This window comes from Sus scrofa, chromosome 18, assembly GCF_054392235.1.
Source record: "Sus scrofa isolate SSC_HxYL_T2T_F1_AM1 chromosome 18, Sscrofa_HxYL_maternal_Yorkshire_Landrace_v2.0, whole genome shotgun sequence".
Lineage (NCBI taxonomy): Eukaryota > Metazoa > Chordata > Mammalia > Artiodactyla > Suidae > Sus > Sus scrofa.
In genome coordinates, this window is record NC_139400.1 from 53,183,169 (window position 1) to 53,206,314 (window position 23,146).

Genomic DNA, 23,146 nt, shown 5'->3' on the forward strand with positions numbered 1-23,146 from the left:
TCGTAGCAACTAAAGAACGCATGGATGAAGACCATTTTCAGGGTTAAAGTCCCTCTGGAACATCCTAAAAGATTATCGTCCTTTCTTGGGATCAACCCCAATGAAACACAACACCGTAACCTGTCAGATGTGAAGGGGAAGACTTGTTGAAGAAGGATTATGGAAAATGGAACTAGCATTTGTTAAGCATTTACTGTTTACCATAGTTTAAAAGGCAGATATGTGCCAGGCACCGGGCTTCTAAGTAATAACCATTGCTGACATTCTAAAACCCCGGGCTCTGGGTAACAGCCTATTTCATTCTTAGAAGAACTCTCTGAAGTAGGTGCTGTTGTGCTTGTCACTTGCGGGGCGAGAGGTTAGTAACTTGCCCAAGGTCACGAGGCTAGAAAGGATGAGAGTCAAGATCCAAACCCAGCCTGTCAGACTCTCCATGTCCAGCCCAATGGGAGTAAGAAATGGCCTTGCCTTTGAGGTGCTCATGCTGCAGGAGAGGAGCTACTGCAGCACACACTCTCTGGCACATAATAGGCACTCAATAAATGACTCTGTTTAACCCCAATGGCACCCTGACAAAACAGGTTAGAAGACTGCTATTCTATAAACACAGAGCTGGGTTCAGAGATGTCACCCAGCTATTAAGGGACAGAGCCAGGACCAAGACCCAAAACTGTCTAGTTCTTTTCATGCTCTCTGCTCTCAGAGAGAGGCGTGATGAAGACTTCACACCCCAGCATACAAGGAACATTTGGTTCATATTTTCACTGGTGTCATTGTTTTGGAAGCTGCCAGCAGTCACATTATCCTGCCAAGTCAGCCCCAAATGCTCCAGTGTGTGTACAGCCTCCCAGAGCTGGGGGGTAGGGTGGGGGACCCAAAACAAACAGATCAACCGAAAACAACAACAAAGAGACTGTGGGCGAAAACCATCAGGAGGAAGAAAATGGGAGGAGACGATGGGCTGCACTGAAGGTTCCTTGGGAGCCGTGTGATTCAGGGGCATCTTGCGTGGTCCCCTCAAGGTAAGGCACCCTGGCTGCTCTAAGGGAAAAGGAGCAGAACCAAGTAATCAGGAAAGTAACAACACATGGTCAGGGTTTTTGTCGGGTTTTGTTTGTTGAGGTTGCTTTGCCACGGCCATGAACAGGCCTCAGGTACTCAGAGCAAAGCAGCAAATGTTCACTCCTCACCCCATCAAGTATATGCAGAGAATATTAGCTCCCAGGGCCACTTCTATTCTTAAATAAAACCCGGTTCCGAAGATTCCTGTTTTCTTCCTCTCCTTGACTTCGCTGTTGAGGTGTACAGAGGAATTTCCTCTTTCTGCAAGCCTGGTCCAGAACTAGATAGACAGAGCCTGTCTGAAGAGAGAATCCTTTTGCAAGGTGAATGGCTCTGGAATCAGGTGCTCTGAAGGAGGCCCAGCTCCACTACAGAGTTAGGGTATAACCTTCCCCTCTTAACATTTCAGACGAGGAAGCCACGCTTGACTGTGACGGCTTCACAAGGAAGAGTTATGGCCCCACTCTGCTGAGGTTCTGGGGTGGCAGAGTTCTCTCTAAAACTCCTTCCTTCAAATTCTTCACTAATTAGATTTTCTCTGGCATCACAGGGAGTTGAAATAAGCTCAGGAAACAAGGCCAATAGCTCCAGGTGCTGAGGAATAGGCCAGCAGGAGAAAATTTCTCACTGTGTTATGCTAATATGTGAGCACAGTGGCGGGGCTAAATGAGCATTGGTGAAGGCTTCTGTCTTTCTTTTTTTTTTTTTTTTTTTTTTTTTTTTTCCTTTTTTTATGGTGCACCTGGGAAGTTCCCAGGCTAGGGGTCAGATCAGAGCTGCAGCTGCTCGCCTATGCCACACCCACAGCAGGCCAGATCCAAGCCACATCTTCGACCTATATTGCAGGTTGCGGCAACGCCAGATCCTTAATCCACTGAGCGAGGCCAGGAATCAAACCCGCATCCTCATGGACACTATGTTAGGTTCTTAACCTGCTGAGCCACAACAGAGACGCCGCAGTATTTATTTATTTACTTACTTATTTACTTACTTAGGGCTACTTGGCATATGGAAGTTCCCAGGCTAGGGGTCAAATCAGAGCTGTAGCCAATGGCCTATACCACAGCCCCAGCAATGCCAGATCTGAGATGCATCTGTGACCTACACTACAGCTCACAGCAATGCCGCATCCCTGACCCACTGATCGAGGCCAGGGATCGAACCTGCGTCATTATGGATGCTAGTTAGATTCATTTCTGCTGAGCCATGCTGGGAACTCCCACTCATTTGGTTTTTTAGGGTACAGATTCCCCTCTGACAGAGAGAGATGCTAGCAGAACTTTTCCCCCTGAAGTCTCTCGGTTGAAAAGGGCAAAGTTTGACTGGTTAAGTTTTACTTGGTTTCTTCAACACAGTTCAAAGTTAGATACCAGCCCTCTTCATTATTCTGTGTCCGCTTTTATTCTTTTCCTAGGAAAACTGGCAAACTAGCTCTCTCAGGGGAGCCTGTGCTGACAGAGGAGAGAAGTTACAGCCTAGGAGGCCCCCCTTTGGAGTGGAGGAGACCTCTTTGCTTGGAAAGGATGCTTCTGGTCAGATTGATGCCAAAACTTTTTTCCTCTCCCCAGATTCCAAGTTCATAATCACTTAATATTTCCTGACAGACTGACTCAGGCACATGCCAAGAGGGATCCCACAAGCTAGCATGGGCACTACCACAACCTTGAAGTCATTTCGTGGCATCATTATACAAACCTAAAATAATGCTGATTAACTGGTAGAGGGATCAACGGCGGGGGGCGGGGGGGAGAAAACCTTCTGAATTTTGTACAGAGACCAAATTATTCCCAAGTCCCAAACCTCAATTTTCCATTTCAAAATTATTCGCATTTAACGTTCCGATCGCCAAGCACCACCATCTTCCTTGTGCTGCTAAATGTGACCTCTGACCCAATTCCATACCCACATCTCAGGCAACCCTGCTGCATCTGGGCATCCAGGGCTGGGTCAAGCTGCAGAGGGAGCACCTGATGGCAAGAGATGCACGTGTCCCAAAGAGTCATCATCCTCTTAAGTTAATGACTGTTTTTATCATTGGTCATTAGACGGGGAGACAAGATGGATAACGACCGAGGAGGTGAGGGGTAAGTGGGTCAGGGGATACGTTAGTGGCTTACGGTCTGCATTGGCTCCCCCTCCTCTACTGTTTAGCTGTGTGACCTTAACACACACAGGTGCTCGATAAAAAGAATGAATGACTAAACCTCTCTGAGCCCAGATTCCTTGTCCATAAAATGAAGATAATGATGGTTGGGAGACAACTCTCCTGCCATTACGTACATTTCAGAAGCAGAGGCACTGACGGCTGGCATCTTTTCAAACATGTTCGTATAGCGAAGAGGAAGACAGACTTAACGTGTACATTGGGAGCAGAGGATAGGTGTGCTTACTGGCCAGTATAATAACGTCTGTTTTTTGAAGCTTTGATTTGGCTCTTCAGCCATAACCTAAGCCCGCTGTGCACGCAGCACCCATTCAAGCCAGTTCAAAACACCCTGGTAGGACCTGGGGGATAAGGGCAACTGATGCAGAGATGAAGCTGATGTTGCTCGCTGGCTGTACTAACTTTATGTTTTTTCTTTCTTTCTTTTTTTTGGGGGGGGCAGGGGAGGGGGCTACACCTGTGGCCTATGGAAGTTCCTGGGCTAGAGGTCAAATCAGAGGTGTAGCTGCCAACCTAAACCACAGCCCCAGCAACACAGGATCCAAGTTGCATCTGTGACCTATGCCACAGCTTGCAGCAATACCGGATCCTTAACCCACTGAGCGAGGCCAGGGATCGAACCCTCATCCTCATGGAAACTAGGTGAGCCAGAATGGAACTCCAGCAATAACTTTATTTCTGACCCAGTTTCTACATCATAGAGTTGTTATGAGAATTAAAGGAGATGGGCATAGATACCGAGCTCTGCAGTGTCTGGTCCAAAGTAGATTTTCATTTAAATAATAGCCAGGACATGGAAACAATCCAAATGTCCATCGACAGATGATTGGATTCAGAAGAGGTGGTATATATACACAATGGAATACTACTCAGCCATAAAAAAGGATGACATAATGCCATTTTTTTTTTTTCCCCCTTTTTGGCCATACCTGCAGCAGGCAGAAGTTCCCAGGCCAGGGATCAACTAGAGAATGGATGCAACTAGAGAATGGATGCAACTAGAGAATCTCATACTGAGTGAAATGAGCCAGAAAGACAAAGGCAAATACCATATGATATCACTTATAACTGGAATCTAATATCCAGCACAAATGAACATCTCCTCAGAAAAGAAAATCATGGACTTGGAGAAGAGACTTGTGGCTGCCTGATGGGAGGGGGAGGGAGTGGGAGGGATCGGGAGCTTGGGCTTATCAGACACAACCTAGAATAGATTTACAAGGAGATGCTGCTGAATAGCATTGAGAACTTTGTCTAGATACTCATGTTGCAACAGAAGAAAGGGTGGGGGAAAAACTGTAATTGCAATGTACACATGTAAGGATAACCTGACCCCCTTGCTATACAGTGGGAAAATAAAAAATAAAAAAATAAAATAAAATTAGCTTCTCTGGTACTAGATGTAAGGAATGATCTTTTAATATGTACATAATTAAACAGCATAATATTTTATATGTATTCACTCTATTCAATAAGAGAGCATAATAGAAAGTGTCAGCTCTTAACCATACGGAGAGACTCAGTTATAACTCAAGATAAGCTCTGATATTGAGTCAACATTACCATGATACTATATATCATATACCATACACTATACAACTTAACAGTTAAAACTTGTAAAGGGCTAGATTTATATTCTAGCTCTTTCACAAACCATAAGACTTTTGGTAAATCATGTAGAGGAGTTGTATCTTCCAAAATGCAGAAATTAAAAGCATCTACCAGATACTATGAGGATTAAACAAGATAGTAATTTGTACAGTGTCTAACAGTACCTGGCACATGACCAACATTAACTATAGGTTGAATATCTATTATTTTATTTAAAGAATAATAATATCAAGAAAAGAGATGGGATTCTATTTGTGGAGCTATTTGTGTTTTCCAAAGTTATTTTCATAAAAGCTTTTTTAATCCTCTCAATAATTCTGGGAGATAGGCAAGACAAAGATAGACCGACTTTTTTTTTTTTTTTTTCCCCCTTTTTGGCCATACCTGCAGCAGGCAGAAGTTCCCAGGCCAGGGATCAAGAATGCCAGATCCTTAACCCAGGGAGCTCCTAGCCCGAATTTACAGATGGGAAAACTGAAGCTAAGAGAGGTTAAGTGGCTTTCCCAAGATCAAAGATTTAGAAAATGGCAGGCATTTTATTTTTTAGAGTTTCTTTCCACATGCACAGCCACCAGAGCTTATCAAAAGGTAAAGATGTCTCTGCCCTTTTGAGTCACATGTTACCAGGAGCTGGAGAATGCACTTGGCCCAGCTTTACAGTCTTATGGGCTTAGAGCTTTCAACCAAATGCAAAGTTTTGGTGTGTGTGCTTTTTAGGTTTTGCCAAGAGTAGACAGCTTTCTGTTTTTAAAAAGGAGGGAGGAGAACATTGGAGGGCATTTAAATCAAGTTCTAAGGTCTTCATGAACATCAAATAACTCTTAGAAAAGAACATTTTGATGAGCTGAGTATAAATGAATCGAAAACATATGGAGTAAATAGCCTTTGAAATACACAAACGTCTGAAAATTAAGGGGGGGAACACATTGATAAAATACACTTGGGATTTCACTGAAACCAAAACATTTACAAAACCATTACACATCCAGATGCCCCTAACCCCAGTATGCCCTCTTTAACTGCCACGGCCAGCCTCCTTGGGCCTCCCCAATAATAGGCTGCCAAATATTTCCTTTTTTGCCAAAAAATCACTGGACTCTAAACCACCAGCAAGGTTTGGATCCTGTCTTGGGTGCGGTTGATGAAACACCTTCAGTCCAAAGGGTACAAACTCCAATTCTCCTGTATTTTGAATCATCGGCCCTGATGAAATGGCTCTGTGCGCCCATCATTCTAAAGGCCTAATAACCAATTTCTGCCTAAACGGTTTTTATAAGTGGCTATTAAATTACGCTTCCCACTTGCAATCCTAAAGCGAGTAAACCATCAGGTTACTCTCCAGGCTTGTAAAATTAGCTAAAGATGAATTTAAAAGCCGGGGCAGGGGCTGGCATAGGAGAACAGGACTCCAATAGATCATGCGACTATGGGCACCACTGCAGTGGCTTCCAGCAAACTGGCAATAAGCATGTGATATTAACTGAAGCCCTTAATTTAAGGAAACGAGATCAACCAACTGGTAATTAACAAATTATTCTTAAACAGACTTAGCTTAAAAATGAAGTCGAACTACCGTTTTTCTATAACTCGTCGGGAAAACGCTGACGGGTACTTTTTTTTTTTTTTTTTTTTTTTTTTTTTTTTTTTTATTTTGTTTTTTGTTTTTTTTTTTTTTAATTTTATTTTCCCACTGTACAGCAAGGGGGTCAGGTTATCCTTACATGTATACATTACAATTACAGTTTTTCCCCCACCATTTCTTCTGTTGCAACATGAGTATCTAGACATAGTTATCAATGCTATTCAGCGGGATCTCCTTGTAAATCTATTCTAAGTTGTGTCTGATAAGCCCAAGCTCCCGATCCCTCCCACTCCCTCCCCCTCCCATCAGGCAACCACAAGTCTCTTCTCCAAGTCCATGATTGATTTTCTTTTCTGAGGAGATGTTCATTTGTGCTGGATATTAGATTCCAGTTATAAGTGATGTCATATGGTATTTGTCTTTGTCTTTCTGGCTCATTTCACTCAGTATGAGATTCTCTAGTTCCATCCATGTTGCTGCAAATGGCATTATGTCATCCTTTTTTATGGCTGAGTAGTATTCCATCGTGTATATATACCACATCTTCCGAATCCAATCCTCTGTCGATGGACATTTGGATTGTTTCCATGTCCTGGCTATTGTGAATAGTGCTGCAATGAACATGCGGGTGCATGTGTCTCTTTTAAGTAGAGCTTTGGCTGACGGGTACTTAAAGTAAACACAACTTAAGCAGATGGCTTGCTCTCACAGAGACCAAGCCTATACTTAAATAAATCAACATTGTCGGACTGGAGTGCTACATGGCTACTCAGCAGAATTCACAGGCATCTTTGCAAGATTTGGAAGTGATTTACTGTCACGTGAAGATGACGGCTGAGAGCTCGAAGTTTTCCTGTTGGAATGTTCTACACCCCTGAGACAGGTAAAGTCTACTGGAAGGAAGTATTTTTCAACAGACATCCCAGAAGCATGCCGTAGAAGGAAAGATGATCCTGACCCACCTGAGCACAGACAAGGGCTTCTGTTCATTCACTCATTCATTCTCTCACTGAAGACATAAATCTACGAGGTGCTTACCTGGTGGCAGGCATTTTGCTAAGCCCGGGGCACACGAGCTAAATGATACTCAAAATTACTCACAAATCGCAAAGGCACAGAAAGACCAAAATACCACAACTTGCTAAATTCTGTTTCGAGGCTGCTTTAGAAAGCACCTTGGGAATCCTAAGAATGAAAGAGATTATTCCATTTGAAGGATTTAGGATCTTAGGGAATCTTAGGGGAGGAGCAGTGTGGCATGGGGGGGTGGTGAGAGTACAGATCCGGCAGTGATAGGCTGTAGAGGTTCAAATCTCAGCTCCACCATTTATTGGTTATGTGACTTTGGGAAGTTTACTTAACCTCTCTGGGCCGATTCCTCCTCAGCAAAATGATACTGATGATGGCAACCACTTCACTGTAAAGCCGAAAGGAGTGCCTGGTACGTAATAAGTGTTATCTTAGTTGCATATTATAGGAACTTATCCAACAGAGATTGAGCAGAAAAAAATATTCCAGTTAGCAAAACAGCAATGTGTAAAGGCAAGGGTTAATAAAAGGTCTGGTAGCTGCAAGAATGATGAAAAATTCAGTGTCGCACGTTCATAATGTATAGGTGGAGAGGAATCAGGTGTGGATTGGGATCATATTGTCAAAGACCTTATACCTCAAGCCAAGGAGGTTATATTTTAGCCCATGGGCAGTTGAGACCCAAGAGAGGTTTGGTACAGTCAACTCTGGTTTTCCAGATCATTCTACCTGCAGTGCGGGGTCCAGTCTAAAGGGTTGTATGAGGTCCACTGCACATGTGGAGAGGAAGCATCAGATGAAGGGTCTGGTTGGGTTTGGGCTTTATTTATTTTCTATCACAAGAAGAACTGTCTGTGGTCAGCAGTGACAAAGTAGGCACTGCTACTTTTAGTTGCTGACCAAGAAAAACTACGGGGTACACCCAATGCACAGCTATTCCCACACACTTATCCTGCTCTCCACATTTTGGGGGTATCTAACTTTGCCTCTTCCCTCACCCCACAAAATGTCAGACCTGGGTTTCAAAACTCGCTGCTGGGAGTACATTTGCAACTGGCCGATTTTATTAGCTTTAATGGTGTTCACAAATCATAGAATGTTAGAAGTACAAGGGAATTTATGGCAATTGCTAAATCCAATTGCTCCCCACGTGGGGGTCTCTGGATTCCTGAGCAGCCTGTGAAAGTAATAACAGAGATCGGTTCTATTTTCAGTATTTCCAAAAGCTTAACATATATTTAAACATTTCGTGATTCACAAAAAAACACTCTCACATGCCAAGTAAAATGTCAACTTTCTGTACTTCTGGCTGGAAACTTTCTGATTCAGCATGGTAACAACAGTCACCTCGTGATTATCACAGTTTCTGATGGACAATTATGAATGTCTTTAATTTTCAAGAAAACTAATTTTTATCAAGTAAAAAAAAAAAAAACCTTTCAAATATAAAAGTAAGAAAAATCAAAGAGGTCGTTTATGGTCTAAAGTTGAGAATCAGTGGTCTCCGGTTCACCCTCAGCTGTCCTGTCCCAACACCCGCTTCACAATAACTTGCTGGCGGAGTTCACATCCTCTTTCCCACCCCACCTCCTGCCTCTATTTTGAGTGCAAAGCATACTCTTTAGTGTGACTGTCCGCTGGAAATATAAATCACTGGGTGCAGAGCTGTCTAAACCTAAAAGGAAACCTGAACTTCAGCTCTCAAGACATGAATGAGTTAAGCAGTCGCTACTCCCGGATGAAATTCTATTACATAACAGTCAGCGTGTCTCTAGACAGTAAGGGCTTTGGGCAGATTCTTGTGCTTTGTCTCTTGCCCACTCTACCCAGTAAACACTTAAGGCACTGCATAAATGATGCATCGCGATGCATCCCGACCACAAATGGTTCCTGAATAAAAGCCTTTTTGGATAACTGGGAACTATCAGGCAAGGATGAATGCCAGTGTTTGTAAAGCCTGAATGTTATCAGATTCTAATCCCACCAACGTCTCTTTGCTCTTCTGTTCCAGAACAGATTTGGAACTTTAATTCCAAAAACCATCACACAGAGAACACCGAACATGTTAATCATTGAGGGACTGCATTTAAGAAGTGGGATCAATGAGGTTTCGGGTTCATCCCTGGCCTCGCTCAGTGGCTTAAGGATCCGGCGTTGCTGTGAGCTGTGGTGTAGGTCGCAGACGTGGCTCGGGTCTGGCGTTGCTGTGGCTGTGGTGTAGGCTGGCAGCAACAGCTCCGATTCGACCCCTAGCCTGGGAACCTCCATAAGCCGTGGGTGCGGCCCTAAAAAGACAAAAGACAAAAAAAAAAAGTGGGGATGATATGACACTGCTTACAGTTAGTAGGACTGTATCTTTAAACACAGCTATTAATGCTATGACTACTAATAACAGCAGTTGCAATTCCAGTTAGTTAGATGATAGCACCAACTACACCTTAAGTTACCCGTAGTTATGTGAAATGAGCTGTGCTTTTATTGCGTTTCTTGAAATCAATGGCCATATAAAATTAGGATTTTGGAGGCATGCAGTAACATATCTGGTGACAAACTAGAAAGTACCTTGTCTTCGTAGAAAGTGATGGAAGGAAGATCTATGGACTCAAGACTCGGGTAGAATTTTGCCATACAGATAGGTTTATCTGAAAAAGATGGAATGGTGGTCTCTCTAGGCAAGCTTCACAGAGTCCTCCTTGTGCTCCTAATACTGTACCATACAGTGTACAGGAAGCACGCATAGGCAGAGAGGGGATGCTACTCTGCCACTTAATAGCTAGCTGGTCTTGGGGAAAATTTTCAGTCTCTCTGAACTTTGGTTTCCTCATCAGAAGAGAGAGAACAACACTGACTACATAAAACAATGTAATGAAAGGATTTAACATGGTGCCCAGCATACAGTGGGCATTGATCAAATTAACTGATTAATCATGAGCAATAGTATGAAGTCTCTAACCATGCCCCTAAGAATCCTTTTGAATGATTGAGTAAGAGGGACCTTGTGAGGAAGAGCGGAGTTCTCTGTGGGACACTGTCCTATTGAGTAAGTGGCATCAGACACAGTCATGACCGGATTGCACCAAACCAAAGCCTTCTTGAGGCTTACTCTCCTTCTAAAACTGGGGAAAGGACAATTAGGGACCCTTTAGTATTTGTTCTAATACAACCTTTGAGTTACATCAAAAGCAGACGACACAATTCCTCCAGGGACTTTTATGTAGCAAAATAAATGCAGCCTATTCCCCCAAATGGCATCATCTTGGTAACACTTCCTTAAATCTCAGCGCCAAATGCCAGGAAAGGTTGGGCTGGTCCAACTCATCAGATTAGTTCAAGGAGAATCTGACAGAATCTCAGAGTGTTCCCTCTACTTTGGAACCCAGTCCTACAATTCAACACTGGATTAGTTCCTAGAAGAAAGCTGCAATGGAAACTCCACTGGGTAGAGAAAAATGTTAACTGCACCTAAGCACCGGCAAATAACGGGTCATCGTGAGTCTTAGACTCTTCGTACTTGGCATATTTAAGATGGTATAATTCAAGTCTGAAGGGGAACTAAATGGTTTTAAATTTTGCTACCCCCTCCGGAAAGCAATCGTCTTCAGACGTTCTCGACACCCCCAACTGAAGGAAAAATACATAGACAAGTAGGAAACGGGTCACGTTCCGTGGCCACTCCCCAGGGCAAATGCTGGGAGAAAAAAACCAAAACAAAACCATCCTCTGCTAGAAAAAACATAAGCCGACAGATTGTCTGTAGTGGGGCTGAGGTCTCAGATACGTTTCAGAAACATCAGAAAACATGGGTGATGAAAGGCCATATGCGCAAATGCACACAGCGGACACAGGCTACATAATAAGACCTCTGCAGCTTGAGCAGCAAGGGCACGAAGCATTGATTTTCACTGGAGAGGGCAGATCAGGTTACAGGAATGCACACATTTAATTTTTATGAGACTGAAGGCTCCCAGAAACAACAACAAAAAAATTCCCACTTTGTGACCCATTAATGTAGCCAGGAAGGGCAACTTTAAAATAAAACAAAGGGAAAGGCTTGATTGTGTTATCAAAAGCCCTTTGAAAATAAACCGTAATGCCACAAGCCGCTCAGACATGTTCTGTGACACTTTTAGTCTCCTGGCAAGAGAAAGGCTGGACTCAGGTCACAAACCCAAATCCTCTTTTTTATACAAATAAGTATAGATGGTGTTACTCACCCCTTCCTGGTTTCTCTAAGGAATGGTTTTCCTTCTCTTGGTACATCAAAGAGTCACCAATCATCCAGCTCTCAGCCCCAACCCAAGAAGAGCAAGCAAGCGAGGCAGAGATGTGGTTTCATACCAGAGCGTCTTCTCCCGGCCAAATGTAATTTACAGCGGAGTGTTTGGTTCATCTGTCACACGAGAATTACACACCCTCACCACTTACCCTGAAAATAAATATGCACTCCTCATTCAGGTAAATGAGATCGTTTCAGAAATAAATTGACTCCCCCACTAAAACTTGCCTTCTGCAAAGAAAATAAATGTTTGAGATGTTTCTCCTGATGAAGATGAGGCAGCTGACACTTAAATTTAAGAGGCCGGTGGTACGACGGCCCTCGTTCATAGGAAGGCCAACCCAGGAGAAGCTAGAGGCCTGGAGAGCCGGAAACATCTGATAATAACACTGCTGCATCAACCCTCCGCTCTTACCAGCATGCAGAATCTCCCAGGCAAAAATGGAGGGGAAGAGGTCAAACACACATCTCTGCTGACAATCATACATCTGGAAATAAAACCACCGGACACAATGACACTGAATTTTGACGAGGCTACACCAAGCTTTTAGGCATCCACTCCCTCCTGTGCAGTTACTTTCATCACTTGAACTTCACGATAAGCCTTGTAAATTAGGGAAGGTATCAAATCTCATTTTAGAGATTGGGAAACTGAGGCAGCATGCAGTTACCCAAGTGTTCAAAGGCTCACAGCTGGTTATCAGTGGCGTCAAGGTGAAAAAAAGCCAGGTGGCCGAGGTGATAATTCCAGCATTCATTCCACCCTTCTGATTTTAGAGGAATCACAACACATGGTCTTTATTCTTATGGTGCATGTGACCGAATTAGAAAAATAAGAGATTCACACGCTAAATCAAATGATGCCATTGAAGAAAAACCACCAATGCTAAGATACCCTCTTTTGACTCTTGGCAAAGCCACATTAATTTTCTTTCTTCTTCTTTTTTTTTTTTTTTTTTTTGTCTTTTGAGGGCTGCTCCCGCCACATTTGGAGGTTCCCAGGCTAGGGGTCTAATCGGAGCTGTTGCTACTAGCCTGTGCCAGAGCCACAGCAACACGAGATCTGAGCCATGTCTGCGACCTACATCACAGCTCACAGCAACACAGGATCCTTGACCCACTGAGCGAGGCCAGGGATCGAACCTCGTGGTTCCTAGTCAGTCAGATCCGTTTCTGCTGCGCCATGACAGGAACTCCAAATTTTCTGAATGTATGAAATTAACAAGAAGATTCTTGGTCATCAACATACGGTTTCAAACTTAAAACAGCCCAGTAAGAGAAGAGGGCCACTGATGGGAACATGTCATTTGTTAAATTACTGAAGGCTTTCCTGTTGAATATTGAGATAGACTGTAACAGACATAAGTATAATTATTTACCAGTGACTGTATTATATGGCTCACATTGAAGGGGAAAAGTTACTGTGGTTTAAAAACCAACAGTCTCAAATATTTAGCTGTTTTTATTAGTGAGTTACAACTGATCTGTGGAGATATAAAATGATACCATTTTTTTTGGCATTCCCTCTTCTTGGACCTTCAAAATTCCTAAATATTTTCGACAGACTTTCAAATTTCTACATGTTAAAGAATTCACTTAGCATGGGGTAAAATACACAAGAAGCTGTGAAACTACTAGGCAACAAAGCCTCCACAAACAACTGAATCTGGGTGTTGAATTTGGGGCATTTGAATGAAATTCCATACAAGGAATGAAGAATTAATGATCTAATAGTTGTAGTAATTAGCAATTATATTTTCAGAGGCTCTAAGAATAATTAATTAGCACATACCTTTGAGGTATTATTATCTCCATTATAAAGCGAGGAGCTGAGATGGAGCTGGGATGAACCTGTTGCCTCTGGCCATGGGTTGTCAGATACCTGAAATTCCTGAGCCCCAGGCCTCCTAACTAAGCCTGCTCACTCTGAGCTGGCATCAGGAAGCTCATTTTTACATGGCATAAACAAGAAGCTGTCTTTTTTCTTGTCTCAACTATTTCTCTCCCTAGAGCTGCTGACCCCCTTCGGTTCTCATGTGAGATTCTTTTCAGATTCTGGTGTCCTCGGCAAACTGCCACCTAAAAGTGTAGTTGAAGAAAGTGAGATAAGTAGAAGTCTGAATCTTTTAAAAAAAAAAAACAAATTTTATTACAGGCGAAGGAAGAGGGAAACAAGCAGAAAAAATAGAAGGAAGATTTCATGTAACTGAATCTGTAACAAGCAGGAGTGACCTTACTCTGAAAGCAAAAAGTCTATGGCTATATTTATGCCTCTAAATGTTTAAGAGTACATACCCTTGCCATAGCAAGAGATGTAAATTTCAATAAGCAAAACATAAAGACTATGAAAGAAAAATGGCCAAAAGGCATAAACAGACATCAACAGATAATGGACAAACCGCCAGCAGATAAATGGAAATAATGTTTGCTGTCCCTTTTAATCAAATAAAAGCAAATTAAAACACTTTTGATTTAATAAATTGGCAAATACCCCTATTTTAGTGACTAAATCCTGGGTAGAGGTCAAGTTTGATAGGTGCTCTGTACAGCCTTGATGATGAGGCAATTGGTACAGGCTGTTTGAAAGCAATTTAATAAAATGTATTAAAATGCATTTGTTGGAATAATTCCTTTGGAAAAATGAGAGATGCACATGAATAGTTGTGTGCAAGAACAGTCATCAAATATTGTGCATTACCAAGGAAAAATTCAAAACAAACTAAGCATCTAAAAATAAGCAGAATGGCTTAAGTAAATTATGACAAATACAAGGTGACATGGTCATTAAAATCGTATTTTCAAAAATAAATCATGATCTTGGAGAAATGATCACAAAATAATGTTAAACAAAAAACAAATCCAAACACAAAAGTGCAAATACTCTATGAATTATAGGCTACATGATATGGATGGATAAAAATAAAGATCATATGACGGATATGCATCATCAAAGTCACCAACAGGGATTATTTTGGGTTAGAATTTTCTTATTTACATGTTTCTGTATTTTCTATGAGTTTTTTTCTTAAATTTGAAAACAGTACATTTATCTCTAAATTTCTTTTTTAAAAAGGCAAGTAAGGGAATCCTTGAACTTCAGATCTAATTGACAATCTTTTTGCCATTTTTGTCCAAGCCAGCTAAAATTTGTCTTAATGCAGAAAGGAACGCACCATCCAGTAGATTTGAGCATCAGGATTGGCTGGTTTCCTGTGTTAAAACTTTGCAACTTTCCTTTCCTAGTAACCTTTTCAGGAAAGAGATGCCCTATTGTTCCTCTTTGGGGTATTTTTCTCACAAGGTCAGCTTTGGGGGAAATGTGGGCCAAAGAGAAGTTACCTAGACCACTATTTTAAATGGAGTGCTCTAATTTTACAAGCTAGATGACACCGCCAAGCTGCCTTGATGCCGGCCGGCTTAGAAAAGGGCCACCCGCATACATACAGGCAGCAGCCATAAATGACACAGCCGAAAAATGATTGCCACTTGTTTGAGAAAATATGCAGAGAATATGCCAAAAAGACTCCTACACTGGATGTTTTTCTGAATGAATTTCTTGTGAGTCCTGTCACATGAAACTAATGTAATACTAGGAATTCCCTATGATATGAGGACCTCATTCCAAGTGCATCTACCACATTGCCTTTGCCATTTGGCTGGTCGAAAGAGACAACACTTCAACTCTGTGTTCAATGCATTGCTGAATTCAAACATCCTATTATAAAGTTTCAGGGCTTATTTTATCTTTGCCCAAGCATGGCTTTTAGTTAATAGACTTCAGAATCTTTCTTTCAAGAACAGTTCAATGCAATAACTAATGCAATGAGAATCACACACTCAGAAAAAGTTATCGCTGTTTGCAGTTACCCCAAGCCCTGCAATGGCTCTCCGCTGCATTAGCCTGAAATCTAAACCCCTAACCTGGCTTACTACACCTCACCTCCGGGGTCATCTCATTGCATCTACTCCCCTTCCCCCTACACTCTGGCCATACTGGTCTTTTTTCTTTTTCTCAACCCTGGCAAGCTCGTTCCCATAGCACAAGGTCTCCTCTATGCTTTAAGAGACTGTTCTTTCCTTTAATCTCCAAATGATTAGACCAACTTTGTTTTCAGGTGGGGGGGGGTAAGGTAATCAAGGGAACGGATGGCTTATTAATCCCGTGAAATGGCAAATTACAATGAACATATTTTTAATTCAGTATTCTTACTCAGGAAAGACTGACATTTGCTTATCTCCAATATTTGGAAGGCACCTTTCAAATGCTTTCCTGCAAAATACAGAGGTTGTAAATGTCTGATCATGAGCCAATGGCAGAAGCAAAAGAATGAACCAGGATTCTATACAGGTTGCAACTCAAAATCTAGAAGGCTCTAACACCAGCCTCCCCTGTCTGCCTTCACTGTTGTGTCTTAGGGGAATGATGGTGTTTATTTCCTTTATTTCTCCTATTTTGAAAAGTGTAACATTATTAATGCCATAGCTATAGCATTAACTCATAGTATTATTTATAAGTACTGCTGCAGCAGACTGTCTTTGAAATGTCTCCTAACAATTCCAGTCTTATGGTATACACGTGTGTAATCTCCCCTGAGTACAGGCTTGGCCTACTGATTTGTTTCTAACAAATAGAATATGGCAAATGTGATGGGATGTTATGTCTGAAATTAGATTTAAAAAAAAAAAAAAAGACCGTGATTTCCATCTCTTATTTTCTCCCCCTTAGAACCACTGCTTACGCTTAGCCTGCCAACAGCCATACAAATAAGCTTGCATGTGGATCTTTAGAGGCCTGTAACAGCCATGTGAGTTTGGCAGTAGATCCTCCCCTAGTTGAGACTTAAGGTGATTACAGCCCTGGCCAAACATCTTGATTACAGCCTTAGGAGAGACCCAGAACCAGAGGACCCAGCTAAGCCACCCCCAGATTCCTGACCCACAGAAACTATGAGTTAATAAATACATGGGGGGGCTAATTTGTTACACAGCAGCAGCTAACTAATACAACTGTTTACAACCCAAACTATATATTTGACATGTTCTTTTCTTATTGTCAGGATTGTAATGAAAGGAAATTCAGCTTCCCAAATTATAAGGATAAAATAAGGTCGTAGGAGGATGTAGGATATTCAGAGTTAGAAATAATCAATCAGGATTTATTCTCAAAGGGAATAGTAACTATATTCGGTGCATTAATTATAATAGCCATTCATAATGTATATAGCATTTTAAAATTTAACTGGTGTTTTCACATTCAGGACCATCTACTACCCTTGAAAAGGTTAAGACGTAGGTATTATTATGACCTTTATCTTACAGAAGAGGAGCCTGAGACTCAGTAGAGTTCATGACTTCCATGAAGGCAAGGACCTTTTCTCTCTGGAACATCTCTTTTCCCCAATGCCTAGCTCTGTCATTGCACAATACATATTTGTTGAGTGGATGTCTTCCACAACATTATCTATAGAGCTGGTGACTTTTTTTCATGAAGTTCTCCAGTGGACATACATCTATCAATCAACCAATCAATTTCTATATATAATATGTGTAACACAAAATTAATATTCATGGAACCAGCATCTGTGTTTCCCAAACAACACAGGCTCCTCTGAAAGCTCTCTCTAGCTTTAAAGACAGTAAAGAGATAAATCTCTAATTTAATCCTGTTGTTCATACAGTTCTACACCGACAGAGACCCAGAGCTCTTTTATGAGCAAACAACCCTTTCTTGGTAAATCAAATCTCTTCCCTCTCATATCACTTCCTACAATCTTCCAGGATGAAGCTGTAGACAACAGACCTTCCTAAGAGCCACCAAAGGAGGTCATTAGTTGGCTCAGAGCCCCCCATTCCCTGGTGACACTCCCACCTTTCCTCTGCCACGCCTGGCCTTTGTTCTCCTGATAAACGAGGTGAGTAGGAAGTAATAGGTCTTGCCAAAGGTCACTATAAAATAACCTCGGGCAATGTTAGACAGAGGAGTCCATGGAAATGCAATGAAACTGCTGACAAGGAAACAGGAGGTGGGGGGATTTTGATTAGGAAGTTTATATAAGCCTTAAATTCCTTTTCTTTTCAAAGTTTCACAGTCAAGTGATCATTCAATCTTCAATCATAGTCCAGTCTCTACTCACTATTACCTAATAAAAAAAAAAGTGTTCACAAAAACCATGTGGAGCTATTAAAGGATAAATTAGTCTATACTTTAAGAAGATAAGAAAATCATTAGGTACAATTATCCTTGGAACTGCAGGATTACAAGTGGAAGAAATGCAGCGTATCACATATATGGTAATAAATGAATAACAGCCATCCACCCATGCAGCAAATATTGAAGAAGTGTCTGCAATGTGCCTGCACTAGGTGTTGGGAAAATGGTGATGAACCAATCGTGTATGATCGCTGACATTTCAGAATTTAGATACTACTGAGACATATGGATCTTAAAGTTTTAAAAATTAAAAATCACTTAAAGAAATATACATTTGAAAACTGATAAATGCTGTGAAGGAAAAGTTGAGGGTAGTGTGAGTATTTAACAGGGGACCTAATTTAGATTACAGAACCAGGGAAAAGCAGCAGTAATCCAGGCAGAAGGCACAGCACATGCAAAGGCCCTGTGGCTAAGAAGGGCTTGGTGCTTTCAAGCACCAAAAATTCTAATGAAGCTGGGGCTGTATGTTATGAGATGAGGCAAGCCTATGTGGTGCCAAAGACAGGGATCCTGACCCAACTCCTCGCCTGAACAGCAGACTCAGCATCCCACTGTCTACTGTACAGCTCTTCACACGTAACATGCCCCAAATTGAGTTCTGCGTCCTCCTCACCAAACCTCCACATACCATCTTCCCCATCTCAGTTGATGGCAACTCCATCCTCCCACTGTCTCGGATCAAAAACCTTAGCACCCTCCCTGACTTCTTACTTCTTCCCACACCCAATCTGTCAGCAAGTCCTTTTGCTTTTACCTTCAAAATAAGCCAAACTCCTTCTCACCACCTCTTCCACCATCATCTAGTCCCAGCTGCCATGGCCTCTTCCCCCAACAAGTCTCCTTGCTGCCCCCCTACACCCTATACAGTCTGTCCTTCAGCCTCAACAAGAGAGGTCTTTAGAAGTGATGGATTCTCCTCTAGAAACTCCCCAATGGCTTCCTTTATTACTGAGATTAACATCCAACATTCATAACGTGGTCCACACTCCCCGACATGATCTGGCCACCCACTACCTCCTTGTTGTTTCCATTTCTGCCTACGCACCAGAGCCTTAGTATGAGAAGCTCGCTTGGCCTGAGAGCTCTTTCTGCAGATCTTAGCAGGAATTGTGCCCTCCCTTCAGCAGTCCTCTACTTGTTGCCTTCTGCGACTACTCCATCTGGAAAGATGAAAGCACACACTGTATTCACTTGGCTCCATCTTTCTTTTTAGCAGTTTCTTTAACTGCTGTAAGGTGTATCTCTGTGTAGAGAAGTTGTCTGTTGATGCACCACCATACCCTTAGAAGCTGGAAGAATTCTAGCTAAACAGCAAGCACGAAGTTATACCTTTACTAATGTACTTGGATGGTCTATTACATGGCCATGGCCAGATTACATAAAATGTCACACTCCTAGGAAACAGATTGTGTCAAATACCTTCCTAAGCTTGAAGTTCTGGAGAAGTAAGAGAAGGAGAGAGAAATCTGATCAGGAGGAGGAAAGAAGGTATGGTTTGTGATAAATAGGTCAGGGTCTGGGGGAGGAGGGCAGCCAAGGCTCTATGACAGGCAGTGAAGTGGAACAGAATGTGCTGAGATGAAGAGGGGGCAGAAATAAGAGGAATAAAGGGAGTGAGAGGCTGCCCAAGGCAAACGTGGTCTCTGTCATAATCTCTGTTGTCTATGCTCAACTCCAACTCCAAAGGAAGATTTTCTGCCAGCAGAAGGGGAAGGGGATTAAGGTCTTCAGAGTATATATTTCTCTTGCCAAAAGACTGGTCATGTGTTTTTTATAATCATAAAAAAAAAAAAATCCACAGCAAATTTAAATGTCAAACAATAGGGGATGGTTAGGAAATTATGGTATAGCAACTCAATGGAATATGATGCATAATCATAGTTTTGAAAACTATGTAGAAACATGAAAAAATGTCTGTGGTACAGTTTTAAGTGAAGGAAGCAGAATTTTTAAATGTGTCTATGTTCTGATTGAAACCATTTAAAAATCATGTTCACCTCTGGACAAGGTATGGAAGAGACTATAAAAATGAAAAATCAGTGATTCCTTAGGGTTGTGAAAACCTGTGATTTACTCATCTCACCCCATCTCTGGAGTTCTAAAATACTATTACAATAGTTTTTAAGCTATGGGACTATCCATCAATATACCTGAAGAATCTCCCAAGGCTGGTCCTCCCAGGAGCACTCGCCAGACATTAAACTGCTCATGCTGATAAGAGGAAATTCATGACAAACAATAATGTTTGAGTCCTCCTACAGTCAATTCACTCAGGAATAATTAACCATCTACTCTATGTAAGGGACTATGTGCTAAGTTCTAAGAGGGAAATTGAAACTGAGCAAGAGTCAATTCTTGCTGTCATGGAACTTATGATCCAGCAGACAAAAATTATGACAAACCTCAAAATAACCACAATATAAGATTTTTTTTAAATCATAGGAAAAAATGTTGACATAGCACTAAGGAATTAAGTAATTTTGCATCCAGTTTTTCTAGAGATGAGTATTCCCCTAGGCAGAAGGTGAGTGAGGGGTTGTGGGGGGAAAGAACAGATGTTCCAGAGGAGACGAGAGTTTGAACAGGGCAAAGAGGCAGTCAACACAAGCAAGAGTTAATTATGGGTCTGACCTGAATATAGGGTGTACCACAGGGATGGTGGTTGGAACTGACCAAGAGGTCTCGAAACAAATGCTGGTGAAGGCTCTTGAGCAGAGAAATGCGATGTTCAGAGCCCTAGAGTGAAACAATTCATTTAGTACCCAGAATGGGAACAGTCTAAGCTCAGCAACCAAACAAAATGGTTCCAAACCCCAACTCCTCCATCTACAGGTGTTCTCACATTATCTGGTTTGTCACTTAACCTCTGAGCCTCACTTTCCTTATCTATAAAAAAGGATAACTTTAGCTTCTTGGTAGATTTGTTATGGAGGTTGACATGGTAGAGCAAGAGAGTAGGCTCAATAAAGATTCAATGGATAATTCTGGTCCCCTTCATTCTCAGTTCGGAGAAGGAACTGGTTAAGAAGAGAGGGTAGAAGGATAAAACCAAAGACACTGTTCACGTGGGATCTAGAAGACTTGGCATGACATCTCATGACGGCCAAGGGAAAAGGCAAAGTCAGCAACCGCCACGACAGTTTTAGCGATGGTAGCCCTCACTGAAATGGGTGAGTCAGAAGGAGAAACGGTATAGGACTCGCTCATGTTCAAACAACGTGCACATTAAGGAACAGCAGCCATCCACCTAGGAAAAAAAGACCGAGGTGAAGTGGAGGTCAGGACTCACCTGGGAGAGAGGTATGGGCTGGAGACACATGACATGACCTACAAGATGTTCAATAGTTGACCACTCCTGTCACCAAAGTCTAAATGCTCTTCTCGGCCTTTCTCCACAGCTCATCTTAACATATCTCCAATACATAGAGAAGCTGTTGGATCAAAACACCCTACCTGGCATATTTGCCAACTAAATTGAGCATCCTATATTTTTCTCTATGTGTTATCTTTTTTAGCAGTTTATGGACTTATATAATTCACATATCATACCATTCACCACTTAAAGTTTACAATCCAATGGCCTTCGAATATTCACAGATTCACAAGCATCAACATAATCAGTTTTAGAACATCTTCATTGTCTCAAGAAGAAACCACACTTTCCCCACACCCACCCCCCACCGATGTAGCCGGGTAGTCACCCTCAAGTCCCCAGCCCCGCCCTCAGCTCTAGGCAAGCGCTAATCTACTTGTCTCCATACATTTGGCTATTGTGGACCTTTCATGTAAGTGAATCATATAATATGGAGTCCTTTGTGTCTGGCTTCTGTTTCTCAGCACAAATGTTTTCAAGATCTATGCATGTTGTAGCATGCAGCATGACTTCATTTCTTTTTATGACCAAATAATTTTCCAACATATGGATAGACCACATTTTGTTTATCCACTCATCAGCTGATAGGCTTTGGGTGATTTCCATGTTTGGGCTATTATGAATAACCCTGCTGTGAATATTCATGTACAAGTTTTTGCGTGGACATATGTTTTCATTTCTGTTGGAAGTATACCTAGGAGTGGAATTGCTGGGTCATAAGGTTTATGTTTAATTTTTTGAGGAACTGCCAAACTGTTTTCCAAAGTGGCTGTGCCATCTGACCATCCTACCAGCAGCGGATGAGGGCTCCTGTTTCCTTCACATCCTCATCAATACTTGTTATTGTCTGTCTTTTTGTTGTTGTTACTATAGCCACCCTAGTGGGTAAGGAGTGGCATCTCACTGTGGTTTTAATTTGCATTTCCCTGATAACTAAGGATGCTGAACAACTTTTCATGTGCTTATTGGCCATCTGTGTATCTTCTTTGTAGAACTGTCTATTCAGATTCTTTACCAATTTTTAAATTGGTTATTTGTTTTTTACTATGGTATGTTTATATTTTATTTTTTTATTGTTTTGCTTTTTAGGGCTGCACCCGTGGCATATGGAAGTTCCCAGGCTAGGGATCGAATCAGAGCTAAAGCTGATGGCCTATACCACAGCCACAGCAATGCCAGATCTGAGCCTCGTCTACGACTTACACCACAGCTCACGGCAATGCCGGATCCTTAACCCACTGAGCGGGGCCAGGGATCAAACCCTTGGCCTCATGGATACTGATTGGGTTCATTTCCATTGAGCCATGATGGGAACACCTGATATGTTTTTAAAGTATGGAATTTTCTCTTCTGTGCTGCCACTGTGTAAAAGAGAGGTAGCACATAGGCATAAACTGTCCGTCAACAGTTAGAAAAGCAGAATTACTTTTCCTCCTGCATCAAATCATCTATGTTCAACTTGGTGTGTCTCTTGTTTATAGGAATGAGTGGCTTTTGTCCTTGTCAGTAAATATTAGCACATCAAAACAATGGTTGTTAAGCCTGGCAGGGTGACAAACTGCAGTTGTATTTCATTCTCTGTTCTCAAGGTTAAAAGTTGGTGTTGCCCTTTTGGCACTGCTCTTTCACAAACTTTGGAGACAAATTCAAGGCCAAACCAAGGACAATGACCACATCAGCAAATCCATTCATCAGTGTCGTACATACACATCTGTTTTAAAGAATAGGCTTCTTTTGTTGGCTTCATCCATTCCTGGTCATGTATAAACCCCCAACTTTGGAGACTTTTTCTAAGTTTTTGTGGGGGTCCTTCTGACATTTATTTTTAACTCGTG

The 23,146-nt window shown here is 41.9% G+C and overlaps 1 protein-coding gene and 1 long non-coding RNA gene across 16 annotated transcripts in view; both read right to left on the reverse strand.

Annotated features, from left to right (window-relative positions):
• Positions 1–23,146, reverse strand: part of CREB5 (cAMP responsive element binding protein 5) — a 424,373-nt gene that overhangs the window by 382,947 nt on the left and 18,280 nt on the right. The window contains exon 2 of one of the 15 annotated variants that reach the window (XM_085005637.1): positions 20,570–20,674. The exons of 12 other annotated variants lie outside the window; for them this stretch is intronic. In XM_085005637.1, the coding sequence (XP_084861763.1) occupies positions 20,570–20,674 (105 nt within the window). Of the gene's footprint in view, positions 1–11,662; positions 11,839–20,569; positions 20,675–23,146 lie in introns of those variants that run through there. 2 more of the 15 variants (XM_085005647.1, XM_085005642.1) reach the window with 2 other exon arrangements.
• Positions 5,372–12,093, reverse strand: LOC146395053 (uncharacterized). Its single transcript, XR_014834069.1, has 2 exons — positions 7,090–12,093; positions 5,372–6,448 (listed from the first exon to the last, which is right to left on the reverse strand). It is a non-coding gene; the product is annotated as an uncharacterized LOC146395053 (long non-coding RNA).